Source organism: Ictalurus furcatus, chromosome 5, assembly GCF_023375685.1.
Source record: "Ictalurus furcatus strain D&B chromosome 5, Billie_1.0, whole genome shotgun sequence".
In the NCBI taxonomy this organism is placed as follows: Eukaryota; Metazoa; Chordata; class Actinopteri; order Siluriformes; family Ictaluridae; genus Ictalurus; species Ictalurus furcatus.
Window position 1 is genome coordinate 8,194,834 of NC_071259.1, and position 19,922 is coordinate 8,214,755.

General features: G+C 38.5%; 1 protein-coding gene and 1 long non-coding RNA gene across 2 annotated transcripts in view; one reads left to right on the plus strand and one right to left on the minus strand.

Annotated features, from left to right (window-relative positions):
* Positions 1 to 19,922, plus strand: part of plxnd1 (plexin D1) — a 114,335-nt gene that overhangs the window by 10,874 nt on the left and 83,539 nt on the right. The window contains exons 3-6 of the mRNA XM_053624587.1: positions 6,747 to 6,878; positions 10,220 to 10,320; positions 15,292 to 15,418; positions 19,707 to 19,884. Of these exons, the coding sequence (XP_053480562.1) occupies positions 6,747 to 6,878; positions 10,220 to 10,320; positions 15,292 to 15,418; positions 19,707 to 19,884 (538 nt within the window). The remainder of the gene's footprint in view (positions 1 to 6,746; positions 6,879 to 10,219; positions 10,321 to 15,291; positions 15,419 to 19,706; positions 19,885 to 19,922) is intronic.
* Positions 11,380 to 19,749, minus strand: LOC128607615 (uncharacterized). The gene is made up of 3 exons (XR_008385921.1): positions 18,930 to 19,749; positions 13,497 to 13,542; positions 11,380 to 13,069 (listed from the first exon to the last, which is right to left on the minus strand). It is a non-coding gene; the product is annotated as an uncharacterized LOC128607615 (long non-coding RNA).

Genomic DNA, 19,922 nt, shown 5'->3' on the forward strand with positions numbered 1-19,922 from the left:
TTTTTATAGGCTTTATGAACACGTGTTTCTATAATACACACTCGTTTCCTTCTTCCCTTTCAATGTGTCGTCGAATCCATCTGTCCATTTATTCTTCTCCATCCATTATGAGTAAGAACAGCTCAAGGAGACTGGCAGAGTAGCTGACGCTCACACCTCCAAAATCTGGTGAAACTGGTGTTGTGCCTAAAACAAACTGTGACTGGTTGAGCACACTGATAGTGTTTGGAAAGCTTTGGATTGTAACAAGAAGTGATACTAATGTAGAAGTAGCACTAGCAGTTTGAACATCTCTTAACATCTGTATAAGCGTTTATAACCCAGCTTTAATAGGTTACGATAGAGGGAAGTGGGTGAATGTTTATGGAAAACATTGGGCAAAGATCCAAAGCTGGGCATGAATAAAGGGAACGCGAGTCAAATTCCAGTGTAATGTTGCGACAAGTCCAGTACTTTATCCTTTTCCTCCTTTGTCTCAAGTTTCCTTTACATTTTTTGTTTCCTTGAGATTTGTTTCTATTTCTGTCTATTCTGGCAGACACCAGAGGGAATGTACGTGAATGACGGATGCACATGTTTGCAGATATGCAGATGCAGATGTACAAATCAGTTCTTAGTGTGTCATTCATCCATCTGTCCATCTGTCCATACTTTCATCCACCCATTTCTCTATTCCTGCATACAATAGCAATTTCTGTGTCTATAGAGCTATAGACTAACTATGAATTTGGTCTCTTACTCTTACAGTCCCATCCATCCATCCATCTATCCAACCATCCATCCATTCACCCATACATCTACACTTCCATCTATGGATTCATTCTCTTACTCTAACAGTTCTAACCATCCATCCATCTATCCATCCATCCATCTGCGCATTGTTTCTTACAGTTCCATCCATCCATCCAGCCATGGATTCTGTCTTTTACTTCATCCATCCACCCATCCATACACCCATCCAACCATCCATCTACCCTTTCATCTCTGCATTCTGTCTCCTACTCTTACTTTTCATTCTGTGAATACTGTCTCTTACTCTTATAGGTCCATTGATTCCATCCATCCATCGTTTCATATATGGTAAATGGTAAATGGTAAATGGCGCACTTTTATCCAAAGCGCTTTACACTGTGTCTCATTCACACACACACTCACACACCAATGGTAGCAGAGCTGCCATGCAAGGTGCTAACTTGCCATTGGGAGCAACTTGGGGTTCAGTGTCTTGCCCAAGGACACTTCGGCATGTGGAGTCATGTGGGCCGGCAATCGAACCGCCAACCCTACGATTAGTGGACAACCCGCTCTACCACCTGAGCCACAGCCGCCCTGTGGGTTCTGTCTCTTACTCTTACAGTTTAATCTATCGTTATGTGCATCCATCCATACATCCATCCAGTCATCTATCTATCCATCTACCCTTTCATTTATGGATTCTCTTAAATGTTCCAACAGTCTTTCAGATAGGACATCTATGGAACATCTGCACCAGACATGTACATCAGTGGTTTTCCAGTCAGCCTCTACCTTTGTTGTGTTTCTGTGTGTGTCTGTTTTCCACTTCCCTCTGTCTCTCAGCAAGGACCATCTAAACCAAAATAGACACTTTGATTTGAATCACACACAAACGGACTCTCTCTCTCTCGCTCTCACACACTCACATACACACACACACACACACACACACACACGCACACACACACACACGTGCGTGCACATACACTCAGCCTGTTGCAGCTGAGTGACTATGAAAGAAAGAGTTCTTTTGATGTGCTGGAAGCTAGACACCCTGACCCTGTAGCAGAGCAGGTGTTCAAGTGTGTGTGTGTGTGTGTGTGAGTGTGTGAGGGGTTTTTTTTCTGTTTTTTTGGCATCATTTGTGTGTTTTGTGACTGCATGGATTTCCAGTGTCATGATTCATTGTGCTTTCTGTGCTACTGCATCTGGACAGGTGTGTCTGTGTGTGTGGGCTTGCCCCTTTAACAGACAAAAATTTACATTTACATTTACATTCACATTTACATCTATTCGTTATAGACATATTTATCCAAAGTGACTTACAACTGAGACAGGATACAAGTCCAAGCATATAGCTGGGTTTTTCCATGGGGTGCCATTTAGCCTTACCTCTTAAAAATGAAACTTTTATTAAAAATTATTTTTCAACACAGAACGTAGAAAACTTGGATTTAACCATTCAAACCATTCGAATGATCTCAGGCAATAATCTTATTTTATTTTTAAAGTTTTTTCTCTTGGCTATATTCTGCTCTTGAATGAGTAGCATGCTTGAAATTAATTAGTAAATACACGAAATATGGCTACTAGCATCCAAGCTAAGGGCACAAAGAAAAAGGAATGATGACGCAGCTTCCTTGCATGAGTAAACCAAACCAAAATCAATTATAATGGATGATTCATGGGAAAGCATGTTCACACATTGGGTTCACACGTTAATGCAAAAATATTATTTTGGAGTATTTTGTCAATTATATTTCATGGTAAGATGGTGTTTTAGTGGCAGGCAAAGATGTACTGTAGAGAGGGTTTATTAACTGTTTAAGATATTTATCTGAAACATGCTAATAAGTTATCGGGAAGAATAGATTACCTATGTTTAAAATGTCTTTATGTTTACTTTACATACATATTTGTAAATGCTCATTGGTGGAATGGTAGTCTTGAGATTGCACTCCCAGAATTACCACATACACTAACTTTATTAGAAATACCTGAACACTTGCTCATACATGCCATTCCAATCAGCCAATCACATGGCAGCAATAGACTGCATAAATCTGTACAGACTGTATAAGTCAAGAGCTTCAGTTAATATTCAAATGAAACGGAATGGTGGGTGTGTGACCGTGGCATGGTCCTTGGTGCCAGATGGGCTGGTCTGAGTATTTCAGAAACTGCTGGGATTTTCACATTTACACAGAATGGTGCAGGAAATGCCTCAAAAAAACATACAGTGAGCAGCAGTTCTGTCAGTGGAAAAGCCTTGTTAATGAGAGAGGTCAGAGGAGAATAGCCACACTGGTTTGAGCTGACATGACAACTATAAGATGGTGAGCAGAAAAGCATCTCAGAATGCACAACACTTTGATCCTTGATGAAGGATGGGCTGCAGCAACCCATCAGAAGCCCACATCGGAGTCAGCCAAGAAAAGAAATCAGAGTCTACAGTATGTTATAATTCATTTGAACCACATGGACAGAGCTAAGACTACACAGGACCGCAGTCCATATAAATTTGATCATACTGTGAATGGAAGTGAATGGTATGTAATGAGCAGAAGCACATGATCATTAAGTAAAGAGAAGCTGTGGTTCCGTGGTTAAGATTCTGTATGAGTGACTGGAAAGTAGAGAGGCCTTCCAGAGAGTTAACCCCAACCCTTAAACACTAAGCTTTAGATTCGATTGTGCCTCATTTGTATTTCACTTTGTCTAAAACTCTCTGCCAAATGATCAGTGTAAATGTAAACGTTTGGTCAGATTAAAAACTTGCCATTGTGGCTAAGAGGCAAGGATTCTTGTCAAGGGTTCAATTTGGTCTTGGATGAAGCATGTTTTGGTGAAACATGGATGTCCACTCGAGTTTCTCAGTATTTCTATCATGGCTTTTGTTTTTCAGCACACGTTTGATTGAGCTCTAGCAGCTTTCACACTGTGTTTTATATTCTGTGGTTATGTTTTCACTCTGTTCCTTTCCCATGCAGCTTTTTGTGTGGTATAATGGTAAAGTGGTAAGGGATTGTAAACCACATGTCACAGGCTCAGTCTTAGTCATTTGTGTCTTTCCGAGTGTTTTTAAGGGTAAATTGCGAAATACGATATGTGGAAAGCAGCCGTAGTCACAATTATATGTTTAGAATTGCTTCCACGAGCAAATCATCACTTTTTCCGTAAAAGTTTAACGATGGAGAATGTACCCACTTTTTCTTGTTGATATTTAGCTAGATATTTCTTACACCAACCAACATCTACAGTTAGGCCAAATGCCCAAGAGCTTCCTACTCATTATATCATTTCACTATATGGAGTATAACATAAAGCTGATGTAGGACCTACATAGTCCACTATATGCTCAGTGTGAAATATTTCAGTATCCTTTCATGTTGAATGATGCATACTTGATACAAAGTTTAAGAGCTGTAGTTCCTAATATACTTATGTTAGGGGCTAAAAGTAGTATACAGGATTTTAAACATTGTATTTCAAACACTGTAGAAAGTCTTAAAGCTTTTTTTGAAGCATATATTTTAAGTACGTAGTACTGCCAGCTTGTATCCATGTGTTGCCCCTAACACAGTGTAACATTCAGTTTGCTCCATTTCCCATGCGCATTTGAAAAGACAGAACTGATCTCTGTCAGCGTGATGAAAATCTAGCTTAGAGCTCAAGTATGTTATTCACATGAGTACGGTCCTGGATTTGATGCCCAGCATTTCTTTCAGATCTGTACTTTAGATTAGCACGCTTCAATGAGCTGGCACTGTGCAAGCAGTATAAGTCTGATTGCGTGCTTAGGATCAAGGTTTATCCGTGCTTAGGATCCTGATTTATCCTTTAGCATGCCAGCTTTTTTTTATGGTGTAGTCTTTTAAAATCTGTCTGTTTGTTTGATACAGCCAGGAGAAAAGTATGCAACCTGTACTAATAATCATGCTGGGGGGTATGCTGTTATGTTACCACCCCACAGTTGGTTTTTTTTCTATAACAGCACGTCCTGAAGTGTTTTATTCCTCTTCTACCACAGCAATCTGCCGACAATTACCATTTTCAATGACTTCATGAACAACACTTACATTACAGCAGTGATAAACAGTTGTTCCCTCACCAGTCTCTCTCAATGTTTCTCTCTTGAAGTTAATGAGAACAGCAAAAAAATTTACACCAAGAAACTAAGAAGAGCAAACATGAAGACTTTTCTGTGGTGAAAGAAAAACTTTCTGACACTTCCATAGACTCCTTCCATAAATGTTAAATAAACATTAGAGAAAACTCCTACCATATTAGTGATTATATGTTTTTTCTTAAAAAAAAAAAAAGAATGGTCAGTATAGAAATGATAATATCATTTGAATTACAGCCAGAACTACTGATTGATTAGCAATTACTTTCTGACCACTCAGAATCAAGCATTTGGCTCTATCGTGTAATAATAATCCTATTATTTGGAAAAGGATGTAATCAAAGTTATTTATATCCTCCAAAAAAATATATGTACTACCCCTCTCTCTCTCTCTCTCTCTCTCTCTCTCTCTCTCTCTCTCTCTCTCTATATATATATATATATATATATATATATATATATATATATGAGAGAGAGAGAGAGAGAGACGGATATTGGGATATCATTCCACTCAAGTTTCTTCTGTAGTTTTCACAGATTTCCAGATGCATTTCACAGTCACATCAATTTGCATTTGAGTAGATAATCAACAGTTCGCTTCATATCACTTCAGCCCCAGAACAACAATTAACACCTTTACTCTACCGAACCATTTTACATGTTAGTGCCGTTTGGATTATCGTGTCTTAATAGCCGTCTTTTGAAATGTGATGTGGCAAATTCCTCCATATATTCTACTAAATGTCATTTCACAGGATTGCAGCAATTATTATGATGACCATGTTAAAAAAAAAAAAAAGCTGTAGAGAATATGTGCAAAGCAAAGTTTTTGCTGTTATTCATAAATCTTTATGACTGGTATGAATTGTTGCAAACTCTAATACTGCCCCCTTGCATGGCTATTAAAATACCACGATTGATTACTTAATGACTTACTCGTTAAACATGTTGTAACTTAGGAACTTTCATCTTGATACCATTTGGAGTACAGTGCTGCTGGCAATGACCTGATAATAACTTCCCTGTAATTGTAACACATCTTCTTTTTTTTTCCCCCCTCCAAATGCAGCCAGTCAGTTAAGCCATGTTCAGCTCAGAAACAATGAGACTAATGTAAAAATGAAGGGGAAGTTACAGCCACCAGTTTAGCATGGAGCAATGTCTAAATCCTCACACGCTCAGCTCAGAATACATAAACAGATTCATAAAGTAGCAGGAAGACTCCATATGAAACATATATAAAGTATATAAATTGTAATCATGCATTAATTATCTGAAGGGCTTTTGTTTCTTCTTTTTTTTGGTCCACACCTCCTACCTGAATCTGCCCGAACCACATGTTGAGGAAGAGTGTGATTCTGACTTCCACTTGGCCGCCATTGTTTTTTCAATATATGACATTCTTTCTTTCATTCTCATAGATGACTGTGTGCTCACAAGTTAACGTCCTGCACATACTAAAACAGGAATTGGAAAGAATTGAGATTTATCATCTCTGCATGTCCAAATCTACTGATTTATATAATTAGCACAGTTGCCTGAGCAGCTTGGCTCAAACTCAGAAAGATTATTCAAGCGTGATTTGATGTGAATAGTTAAAAGTTTTGATTTAAAAAAACCAAAACACTGTGTGGGAAAGGACAATATACTGTATGATGTAAAATTAAATTAAATTAGATTAAATTTTAGATTCTACCTTGTTAAAGTAGTCATAAAAATCTATCTATCTATCTATCTATCTATAGATAGATAGATAGATAGATATTATATAAAGTTTTCTTTTGCATTAAACGAACACAGTTATAAACCATTAGTTACTGTACACTAATTTACTAGCAGTGAAGCGTTCATTAACGAAGGTGCTAATGTTGTCTCTTCTAAACAGCTGTCCCTGCTGCGCAATCTTTCAGTGGCCAATCAGTGGTCGTTGCGGCTTCCCGCTGGAGAACCGGTTCATCACGTTATGACCTTTGACCCGAATGACAGGAACTACTTGTACCTCATGACGAGTCACCATGTGAGTATGAAGATTTACATCAGCAGCTTATATGAACCAAAAACTGTGTAAAACTGTTTCTTCCTAAACAGCGTGTTGTTATAAAGTTCTAAATATTATACGGTATTCTCATCACACCCCGTGTGCTGTTACAACTAGACCTTAAAGTAGAGTTCGAAAATACATGGTGCTAGAAAGCATGCTTGTTAATTATTTCATGCATAACTCTCATGTAGAGACAAATATGAGCTATTTGTTTTATACATTTAAATCCTATCAACTCTTAAATATAGATTTTCCATGTCCTGGAAATAGACAGAAAGAGAGAGAGAGAGAGAGAGAGAGAGAGATGGACAGACAGGGAGACAGAGAGAAAGACACTGAGAGATGACAGAGAGAGACAGAAAGAGACAAAGAGAGAGAGACAGAAAGAGAGATAGGGAGCGACACAGAGAGATATAGAGAAGGACAGAGCAAGAGACAGACCAAAAGACAGAGACAAAGATGTGACAGAGAGAGAAATATGAGATTGAGAGAGAGAGAGAGAGAGAAAGAGACAGATAGACAGAGAGAGAGACAGACAGAGAGAGAGAAAGAGACAGATATATACAGAGACAGAGAGAGAAAGAGACAGAGAGAGAGAGAAAGAGACAGATAGACAGAGAGAGAGAGAAACAGACAGGTAGACAGAGAGAGAGAAAGAGACAGATAGACAGAGAGAGAGAGAAAGAGACAGGTAGACAGAGAGAAAAAGAGACAGATATACAGAGAGCGAGAGAAAGAGACAGAGAGCGAGAGAAAGAGACAGATAGACACACAGAGAGAGAAAGAGACAGGTAGACAGAGAGAGAGAGAAAGAGAGAGACAGAGAGCGAGAGAGAGAGAGAGAGGAATTGCACATTACACACTGAGAAGATCAGATTATGTTTATCAATAACCTCTGCTGATTAAATTATCCTCATCAATTATGTCTCGAAATATGATTACATTATCAATTATACTACCTTCCTTAGATTTCGAAAAGTCAAATCATGGCGTAACTTTATTTTCTTTTTTTTTTTCCCGCGGTATTATTTAAGAGCCTCTGAAGAATCGCTGCTGATGTATTTGTACCGTCTCTCCCTTTCTCCCATGTTCAAACACCTTTCTTTTTATAGTGGCTTTGTGTGATGTGGAAGGTAAGAGGAGAGGTTGTTAGGCATGTCATATCTGGGCACGGAGTTTATTGCGAGGTGTGAAATTGAATGCGAATGCGTAGTCGCGTGAAAGATCAATGTGTGAGCCCGAGGCACATGAGAACTGCACACATACAAAACTGAGATATAACCTGACAAGCTGCCTGAACATATGTTGTGTATGTGGGGTGTGTGTGTGTCTGTGTCTGTGTATTTAAGAGTGTTTGCTTTAGGCCCTATATATAACAGTATTATTAGTATTACATTGATCAAAATACTGCCAGTTAAAGGTTTATGAACACCTGGACTTGCTTCCATTGGATCATTATTAAAGGCACAGACAAAACAAAAATGTGCAGCAATAAATAAGAGTATTTCAGAATACTTTGAGATACTAATAGGATTTGAAAGAATAGACGTCACAATCAATCATTACCAGTCGAGTGATGATATGCTAACAAGTATAATTTGTATTGGACTTTTTCAGAAGAATTAGCATTTTATGCAAATTTGTATTTATTCAAATCAGCCTTTTGTCTAATTAAATACATTATGGGTAAGTTTGCATACTTAATAAAACCAATAGTCTTTGGATGATATTAGAATTAAAAATGTTGATTTCACAGTAAAAGAGACAAACTTTTACAGAACTGTTTATTGGAAATTTATGTTTATTAACCAAGAGAACAGCACACACTGTCCTAACATGTTACATTCAGCACAACATTTAACCCAAAGCAAGCAATTAGCATACTGTAATATCAATTATCAATGTAATATTCTTCTAATTATGAGTAATATAGGAGTAAATAAGCTAAAGAAAATATTTTGAGAAATGAAAATTGATTTTGTGAAGAAGAAAAAAATGTTAAGGGGAAAATTATTTTGAGGGAGAAGTGATTTGGGGGAAAAACTGACTGGATTGAGGGGGAAAAAAGGAGAAGAAGCTGATTCTGAGGAGAAAAACTGATTTAGAGGGGAAAATGATTATGGGGAAAGATTGATTTAGAGGAGAAAGAACAAAATATTTTGATGGGAAAAATGGATTTTGATGAAGAATTTGACAAGGATTTGGGATAAAAACTGGATTGAGGAAACAAGGAAAGATTTCTGATTTTTTTTATAGAGAATAACTGATTTTGAGAGATAATGATTGTGGGGAAAGATTGATTTAGAAGAGAAAAAATGTTTTGAGGAAAAAGTTGATAATCATTCAAAACAGAAACTGGATTTAAAAAAAAGAAAACATTCAGAATATCAGAAAATGATCTTGTGGGAAAGATTGACTTTGAGGAGAAAAAAAAAAATCATTAAAAACTGATTTTGAGGGAAAGTGGGAAAGGAGAAAAAACTATGTTTGAGAAAGAAAAAGATATTTTCAGGAAAAATTAATTTGAGATTAAAAATGATATTGAGAGAAAAACTGATTTTGAGGAGAAAAAAATATTTTGAGGGAAAAAACAAGGATTCAGGACAAAAATTGGATTTGGGGGAAAAAAGATAGAAAAATGTCAGATTTTTGCAGAGAAAAAAATGATTTTGAGGGGAAAATTGATTTTGAGGGGAAAAATGATTTTGGAGAAAGTTTGGTTTTGAATAAAAAACTGATTTTGAATAAAAACTATAATATATATATATATTGATAGAAAAACTATATATAGTTTATATATTGTATATGTAATTGCATATGTTACATATGTGTATATGTTATATGTACACACACACACACACACACACACACACACACACATATATATATATATATATATATATATATATATATATATATATATTATGTTTAATGTTTAATCTCTATACACACACACACACACACACACATATATATATATATATATATATATATATATATATATATATATATATATATGTATATATATATATGTATGTATGTATGTATATATAATGTTTAATGTGTTTCCACTCTTGTTATTGCAGTTTATATGGTGTATAAAGAAAACTGCCATGTACATCATAGTGACACATAAATTGACATATATACTGTATATATCAGGAAACAAGCTTTTTAGGGATGACTCAAGGTGATTGTATCAATTTGCTAACATTCAGATAACATACCTTACATGTTATCTGATTCTCTCATTGTAAAGAATATATATTGAGCCCATGCTTATTTAACCAAGAATGCTGAAATACATTTCTCTGTAGCTCTTGAGGGTGCGAGTGTCCGGATGTGGCCAGTACACGTCGTGCAGTGACTGTCTCGGTGCCAGCGATGCTTACTGCGGCTGGTGCACACTCGAAAGCAGGTAAGAGTTTCTTTACTAGCAAATCGACCACAAGTATATACGACAAATATACTGCATATCACACGACCTTAGCCTATGCATCCAATATCAATAAATCTCTGTTCTCTGTCATCTCAGTACAACTCTCTCAATAATACACTTCTGTTTCTCCGTCACTCAAGCTATAAGAAATTTCACAACTGCACGCTTTCCTAAGTCAAGTGATAATGTTTCATTTACATGCATCCACTTGCCAGATGGTTCTACCCAAAGCAATTTAAAAGTGTGATACAGTCCAATCCAAAAACAAGGCTGAGTGGATTAAAGAAAAATGACATGTCATACTTTTACATAACTATTTATAGTTATGTTTAATGCAATGGAACATCTTCAAGACAAGTTCCTGTTATCGCTTACGTTATGGCAGATATAAATGGTCATTTCGTCACTAGCGTCTCTTTTTGCTAGCTTTAGAAGACAAAAATATGTTACCAGGAACCCACATAGTGTCACGTAATGGAGGTTAGGACGGATTCAAGTGCAGATAAGAGCTTTCATTAAAGAGAGGCAGGCAGACAAATCCAAATCATGAGACAATAGCGTAGTCAAAAAACAGGCAATGGGTCAGGCGATCGGCAAACGGGCATAAACGAGACAAAACAGGAATCGAGAACAAGGGCGAGAACATGGGCGAGAACAAGGGCGAGAACATGGGCGAGAACAAGATCAAAACTCAAGATCACACATGAACCGAGAAACAAACGCTTGCTATACGGATAACACACGTAATACTTCGCAAAGGCTTAGTGTTCAAACAGTCTCTTTTATGTGTGGTGTGATTGTGTGTGAGATTGGATGCGGGTGTGCGTGATTAGAATGAAAGTGAGTGTTCTGAGAATTGTGGTCCATGGCGGCCATGTTTGTAGGTTGCAGTGCAGGATGGGAAATGTAGTCACTGGTTTGCTGTGATATGACACATAGCCATCTTTTCATCTTTTAGAAAACTAAAAAGTAGTGTTTTATCTCTGATTGTTACAAAGCACTCTAGTGTTTTATCTCTGATTGTTACAAAGACATTGGAGACTCCTTAAAAAAAAACACAGCCAAATAAACGTGTCCTTACAGAAAACATCACCATTTTACAAAATCTTTTTATGCGGCACGTCTGATATAAAGCATTTCGAGTTTTCTTTTTATTTTGTGATTGCTGCACCCGAAATTGCTCAATTTTGCTTTGGCTTTTTTCAAAATTTCTGCTTTTTTTTGTGGAAAAGTACTTGAATTAGTGAAACTTTCACAGTGATTTGTGTTGGTAAATGAGACCTTTTAGCTGTATTCATGTGTGACGCACGTGAATCGCAGATGACCTTTGGCTGAACGTGCGTTTTAATGACATCACCGCAAATTTGCGGAAATTTCGAAAAAACCGCACGCTCCTCCGAATATTTGCGGAGTTTGCTCGATTTTTTCGTTCATTTCTGCGATCACAAAATCGCATAATCCTGGCAGGACCGATAAACGTCCCGTTGTAAGTTGTTGCCATAGAAACACTCATTTTTGCCTTGATACAGATGACTCGTCTTCATTACGAACTTTCATTTGCACACCAATTGTGGAAAAGGACACTGTTTACAGCGGAGGAGTTTTACAGGCACTTCAAAGCTCAAATGTGAACTCGGATTGCTCGCAGTTAGTTTATAAGCGGTTGGCTTTATGTTCAGTTGAAGTTTAGTTTGAACATAGGGTGCTTGGAATGGAAATGGAATGACCGAAACACTCGTGCTGAAGCTCCCTCCCCATTTCGTTCATCTGACTTTCTGACAAAGGCCTGTTGATGTTGCGACCACACTAGCTCATTCAGGGAGAAATGTCAGACCAGATTGGGAATCTTTTTAACCACATGCATGTGCAGTAGTATGTGTATTGTGCAACACTTCTATTGAGGAGTGTACGCCTGAATGTATACATGCTGTGTGTATGTTCAGTTTGCTTTGAAGATATGAGACACTATAGCGCACCAGATATTAAGCATGCAAATCTCAACTGTGTTTTTTTGTGTGTGTGGGAGGGTGGGGGGTTGGGATATGGGTAAAGTCATGCTAGGTCAGCCTGCTTGGCCTCAAGTCTGAGCTTCACCTCAATTGACTCAGTGTCTGATCGAGTCATTATTAATCTAATTATACTGCAAGTAATATCGTTAATCCTCCCAATACGTGCCGTTCAAGAAGTCATAATAGACGTCTTTTACAGTTCTAAGCATCACGCATTTGGTACTTGGTTAAAGAAAGCGCTCACTGTTTTGTGTGGAAATGTGTTTGTTCGCTGTGGGAACAATTTGGATAGTAAAAGAGACGCAATCAATACATATTAATGCTTCATCTAGTAGAGCAGCAGATGTTTGGAAGAAAGAGTGGGCCTTATAGTTTACAGGAAGGATTTTGTGTGAGCGCACAGGAGGAATATTCGGACAGTCTCATTTATTCTGAAAACGGACGTTGTTTACAAAGGTTAACGATTTCCGTTCGGACTACGTAATGACTCGCATGAATAACATTTACTTTGCTTCATGACGCTGAGTTTTATTCGGAGGTTTAAAATGATCAAACCGCACTTTAAACGCTTTGGAAAATCATTGTGTGTGTGTGTGTGTGTGAGTGTGTGTGTCTGGGGGATTTTTCTCTGATGTCTCATTCTGTTCTATTTTCAGCAGCTGGGCTGACCTCTTGGCTCTGACCGTCTCTGAGCTCCTGTAAAAGTTCAGACATTCATACTTGCACACACACACACACACACACACACACACACAGTTGGTAGGAGTCTAAGTAAGCAAACAGTATTCCTCAGCCTCATATAAAAGCTGCATTTGTATGTTCTTTTTTTTGTTTTTAAAGCATATAGTTTCATGAGAACGAGAGTTTTTTTCATCGGTCATCTCTACTACAATAGCAATGCACCCATATTGTTAGGGATTGAAAAACATCTTACTTTGTTACTCTACTGAATTATTATTTTGGTAAGGTTTATACTCGACTTGAGTACTATTGAAACTGATTACTAATATTGAATCTCGACGACAAGAAAAGCCTATGTTCATGGTTTTATTTAGACCATGTCCAAATTGTCTGTAGTGTATGAATAGGTGTGTCAATGTGTCTGACTGAGTGATGGATTGTCACCCCGTCCAGGGTGTACCCCACCTTGTGCCCGATGCTCCCTGGGATAGGCTAAAGGTTCACCGTGACCCTGTAGAATAAGTGGATGGATGGATATCATATAAATTTGTTAGCTTAATCACATGCAATTCTGTCATAATATGTCAAGCAAGATTGTAGACTACCTCGTGGATTAAAATAAATAAATAATTAAACATTTAAACCCGTATATAGAACGTCAAATAAAGTTAAACAAACCGTATATAGAACGTCAAATAAAGTTAAACAAACCGTATATAGAACGTCAAATAAAGTTAAACAAACCGTATATAGAACGTCAAATAAAGTTAAAAAAAAATTTTTTTGGAGCTGACAGAAAACATGTTCAGAGAATATGATGTCATTTCCAGTAAGAGAACATGGTGAGCATTGATGCTCCCTAGTTTTTGTGGTGCATTGTGGGATTTCTTTGGGGAGCGAATGTTCCGGTGCACTGGAAGGATTTTGCGATTGAGACAGCCCTTTAAAATGGCCGACTCCCTGATCAGTGCACTGAGCTGTTTGAGACGCAGCCTTTCGCCCACCTGACCATCTAGTCATTGCATTAAGAAGTTCTTGATCCACTAAAACAGGTGTGTTACATTTTGACTGGAGATGAATCCTGCAGGAAGGGTAGATCTCAAGGAAGAGGGTTGCTGAAAACTGCTTTAGACCTTCATAGTACTTGTTACAAATCTCGAAGGTCTCTTCTTATTTACATGTCAGTTTGCCAGTACATTTAGGAGTAGCGACCTTTTGACTTTCACTCGAGTATATTTTTGGGTGGATGCTTTCACTTTGAACTGAGCTTTTGACACCGCACTTTCACTCAAGTATAATTTCTCGTTACTTTTTCCACCCCTGATTAATTGAAGGTACTCAAATGCCCAGAGACTTTTAGGGTATTATGGGACACGTTGGCTAGAAAAGAACTTGATTTCATGAAATATTTGAAGGATTAGACTGAGCAAGGGCGATGCGGTTGGATTTCGTTTGATCTCATATGAATGCGGTCGTAAGAAGTATATGAACGCTAATCCTAACCTTAACTTTAATACCTTTTCATTTCATTTCATCGTTTCGTGAGACCATGTTGCTTCATATCTCAAAGTAGTATTAAACTTATATGAAATAAATGCTTACTTATAATAAGCAGAACAATGTCTAACGCAACTAAAAATATATAAATAGGAATATGCTTGAGAGTCTGTTTTCACTTTCCATAAAAAGCTAACTGGGGTCTACTATAGTTTAAGGGCAGTGTGACATTGCTCTGTGTGTGTGTGTGTGTGTGTGTGTGTGAGAGAGAGAGAGAGAGAGAGAGAGATAAGGACAGTGGGAAGGTATGTGTGTGGGCAGTGTAAAATGGAGCAATGAGCGGGAATATTTGGGATTACCATTTGTAACATAAGTCATAATAAAAGGCCTCTGTCTGGAAGGGAATTCCATGTCTAATAGACCCCCCCCCCCCCCCACACACACACACACATCCATGTATAGATAAAGACTGGTCTTGTTAGCCTTTTTAATGAAATTAGCAGCGCTCTGATCTCAGTGCCGGGGGGGCTGTTGTCATGGGAACGTGTGTGAGTGGAATCAAACCCACACCCGTGCTGAAGATCAGTGTCTGTGTGTTTTCAAAATGCCCTGTCTGTTGATAAGAGGTTACCACTATAATGCGTGGATGCATTATGTGCGCCTGCCCTCTGTCTGTCTGTGATTTTTATTTATTCATTTATTTATTTTGTGCCACGTCTCTGGATAAACCTCGGTTTCCCATAATCCTCTCTGGTCTGTGCAGGTGCTCGGTTCAGCAGGAGTGCTTCAGTGGTGTGGCGCATTCGTGGATCAGTATGGGAGAAGGGCCTCAGCAGTGCCCTTCCATGACCTTTACTCCACCAGAGTTCAGCCTGACGGCCGGCATTACGGTAATCAACATACACAAAAGTTCACAATTCAAAAATTTGGACATTTTCTTAAACTTTCCTGAACGGAGATGTGTTTCACTTTTGTTTATCAACCAGAAGTAAAGTTCTAGCTTCATAAATCACCGAAAGTGATAGAGAAAATCACATTTAAAGAGCAGGAACTCCATATAAGGTTTTTTCCAGCTTGGTTTGGTGTACTATACTTACTTAAAGTTGAGGTATAGTTTTTTTTTTTGGTTGTTTGCTAGAATTAAGCCACAATGACATCTGATGTGTTCTCCCAAACCTCACATAACTGTAATGCAGTCCACTTTGTGATTCTCTCTATATGTCAGGGGTTGGGAGACGTAGGCGGATACAAGTGCAGATTATTCATTATGTGAAGTACACACAAAACAAGAACAACCAAGTCTGTGAAAACAAGAACCGGAAACATGAAGTGTTGATACGAGGCAAAAAAAAAACCCATACAGACTTTACAGGCGATACTGTGGCATACACAACAACCAACGGCAATACAACAGCAACAACAGAAGCTTCACTGCGAGACACTGAAAAACTAGTGCCAAGTCCCAATTCACCTACTTATACTATGCACTCTTTTTGTGCAGAAAACGTACATCCTTTTGGGTGTGTAGCAAAAGAGTAAGTACTGGGAAATACTAACACATCATGTAATGGCATGTCCTTATATAATGTATACTAGATACATTCATTTACCATCCCCTTGATATATTTTTCCACATTTCATTTACACCTCTCTAAAATGTGCCCTTGAATTCGGTGAAGCAAACCATTACAAAACTCCTCCTCCCTCGAACAAGGAGTTGTGGGCAGTATTAGCTGAAAAAGTGTCCACGGAGTCACACTTTGAAAATCTACCGGAAATATTAGACTATCCAGGTACCTTTGGGGGATACTCGATTCAACATACTACGATTTGGGACACACTAATTCTCATCTCGGATACTATTTAGGACGGATAGTAGGCGAATTGAGATGCAGCATAGAACTTAAATAGTGGTGCTAATCAAGATGAAACAGGAAACAAGTGTGAGTGATTAGTGACATGTGACATGCCGGGACTGATGGGTAATGTAGTTCTGCGCCCCTTTGGTGCTACCATGACACTATATATGATGGATGTTGGTGCTACCATGACGCTATACATGATGGATGTTGGTGCTACCATGACGCTATATATGATGGATGTTGGTGCTACCATGACGCTATATATGACGGATGTTGGTGCTACCAGGACGCTATATATAAAATGGATGTTGGTGCTACCAGGACGCTATATATAAAATGGATGTTGGTGCTACCAGGACGCAATATATAACGGATGTTGGTGCTACCAGGACGCTATATATCAAATGGATGTTGGTGCTTCCAGGACGCTATATATAATGGATGTTGGTGCTACCAGGACGCTATATATAACGGATGTTGGTGCTTCCAGGATGCAATATATAATGTATGTTGGTGCTAACAGGACGTTATATATATATATAATGGATGTTGGTGCTAACAGGACGTTATATATATATATAATGGATGTTGGTGCTACCAGGACGCTATATATGATGGATGTTGGTGCTACCAGGACGCTATATATGATGGATGTTGGTGCTACCAGGACGCTATATATAATGGATGTTGGTGCTACCAGGACTCTATATATGATGGATGTTGGTGCTAACAGGACGCTCTATATATAATGGATGTTGGTGCTACCAGGACGCTATATATGATGGATATTGGTGCTACCATGACACTATATATATAATGTATATAGTAAAAGAGCAGTATAGTTTCCACTGAAACAGGACATTTCTGACAAACATATACAGAAAAGAGCTTTTACACCGACTGATTGAAATCGTACTCTATTGCCGAAATGCAAAATAAGCTCAGGAGATCCAAACAGCAAGGGCTGGTATAAAATGTGTCATCAGTCCAAAGAAAGTGCTGTGGCTGTGTTCCATTCTGAAGTGATTAAGACTATACCCTAGTTCCTCCAAACGTGACATTCTCCACAATGAGAACTCAGAAGTCTTTCCCTGGAGTCAACAGTAACAGCCATTTGGAAAAAACACTGAACATACAGCACTACAGCACTACAAAAGACAGCTCTACTTATTTTTGGTTGCAATTCACGATTCCCAAATGTAATGTTAATAATAAGCTTCACACTAGGTTTGACCGTTTAAATGACAATACAAAGAATCTCAAAGGCATTTTCACACCTGGCTCATTTGGAGCGTTTGTTTCGGAACCTGGTGCGTTTTCTCCCTTGGTTCGGTTCCTTTAGGCATATATTAACACAGCATTCATGCTCAGATCCGCAACGAAACAATCGGTCCAAGACCACCTGCATAAGGTAATTGACTCTGGAGCTGAGAAAGCAATCCGACCCAACGGACCAACAAACCAACCTGTTGAGCAATGCATAATGTTGAGCAATGCATGAAGCGTCAAAAGCGTGTTTGTTTTGCTAATGGCTCGCAACATGAATTGAGGTTCAACTTGGACCAAATGCCTCTCTGGTCTGACGAACATATTTCTGAACAGCTTTCAAAAATGCATAAAAACACAAAGGTTTACAAGGTGTTTCACAAATGCCTCAAAGAGATGGGCTTTATTCGCTCTGTGGAATATATAAATTAGATCAATTCTAATAACTACAGCTACAAGAAAGCCCCAATAAGCTTGCGGAGCTGCTGCTTATCCATCTGGGTAGATGACCACTATTGTCACATAATGGAAGCTGAGATGGAAGCAAGTGCAGGTATGGCAGTTTGATTAAACAACATGTCCAAAGGATAAGACAGAAGACAATAATCATGAACATGCAGAGGTCAGGCAAAAGCTACGAAAGCTACCCTAACTCATGTAATACTCTTTACCACCGTGGTGAGCAGAAAAGCATCTCACACTTCACAAAATCCATTTATTGTCCTTGCAATAAAAGGAGTTTTGCCTGAAGCATCCTCTAGGTGTACAGTGTATTATATATTATATGAGCTGAATGCTGTGGAGCTGGAACTGTGGGGCAATATTGTTTTTTGTTCTTTTTTTAATTCTTAACTTTACTCATTCATGCTTGGACTGACGCATTTTCTAGCCATCTCCGCAGCAAGGTTTTTATCTCTCTACGAATAAGGTGCATCATCTTGCAGCTTCGCAGGTTGTTATCCTAAATCTCCTCAAAGCCAGTTGAAATAAAATTGATTCATATTTTCCGTTCTATTGAACAGGCGGGTGCTGCTGTAGGCTTTAAACCCTCTATATATCAGACTCTCTTATCTTAAATCCTGTCTGCCTCAAATGACTACCGCGTTAAACTTCGGAATATTATGGTTTTTCTATATTAAACCATCACCTGAATGTAATAAATTAAATCAGGCTCAAATTCAGCATGATAACGCCGTCCCTCTAGAGCTGAAACAATGGCGTATGGCCTCTCAGTTTATGGTGTCTGGTATGTCCGGCATGTTCAAGCTCATACCTCTTGGAATAGTTTTACAGATGTGTTTTGGGGACCCCTTCTTTGATGGATTCCCCAGCTGTCCATCATTCAAGGATACAGGAAACGGTTCCAGCTTCAGCTCCAGCACAAACAGGAAACAGGAAGCAGGAAGCAGCCGCCACTGTTGGGAAGTGCTCCATCTTAATGACAATAGCACACAGGGTGGAGAGAGAGAGAAAGGGAGAGAGAGAGGAAGAGAGACTGAGAAATGTCAGGTTATTCTATGACTTCAGCCAGCGAGCCTCTATCTTTGATCTTTGAATCAATTAGTGGAAAGATTTGTCCCCGTTGTGCTCGTCAGCGCTGTCACTTATTGAAAAATATTTGATTAGCCCAGCCGAGACGTGTGACCATTCATAGCATTCATGAATGTCATCTCAGATAGAACAGTGACTCGTTGATTAGAAAATTATGAGAATGAAATAAATGCGTACCCACACCCACACACACACCCGCCCACACACACACACACACACACACACACACACAATAGTGACAATGCTAATGAAATGAAGTAGAGGGAATGAAGGAAAACAGAATTCATCTTTCTACGCCTCTTTGTCTTCATCTCAGGTTTAGTATCACAATAACTCATTGAGTGAAAATTATTAAATTATTTCAATAGAATTAACATGCATACACACACACACACACACACACACACACACACACACACACGCATATGCATACACTGAGCAATCAAACAAAAGAAAAGGAAGATAAAACATAATAATCATTTCTCTCTCCCGTTCTTAGCATGTGGGTATCTTGGTTAACGGAAGCATGCCCGACTTGGATGGTCTCGGACTTGAATGCGATTACGGGGTTGGCATGGCAACGGTCGCCACGGTGCACCTGGACGGTGGCCCAGCCAAAATCCAGACGTGCCCACTGCCCCCTTCCAACAACTTTCCCAAGATTCCTTTAGGCCGTGGTAAGTAGGGGCATTCAAGTGCTGTGTTTATATTTATA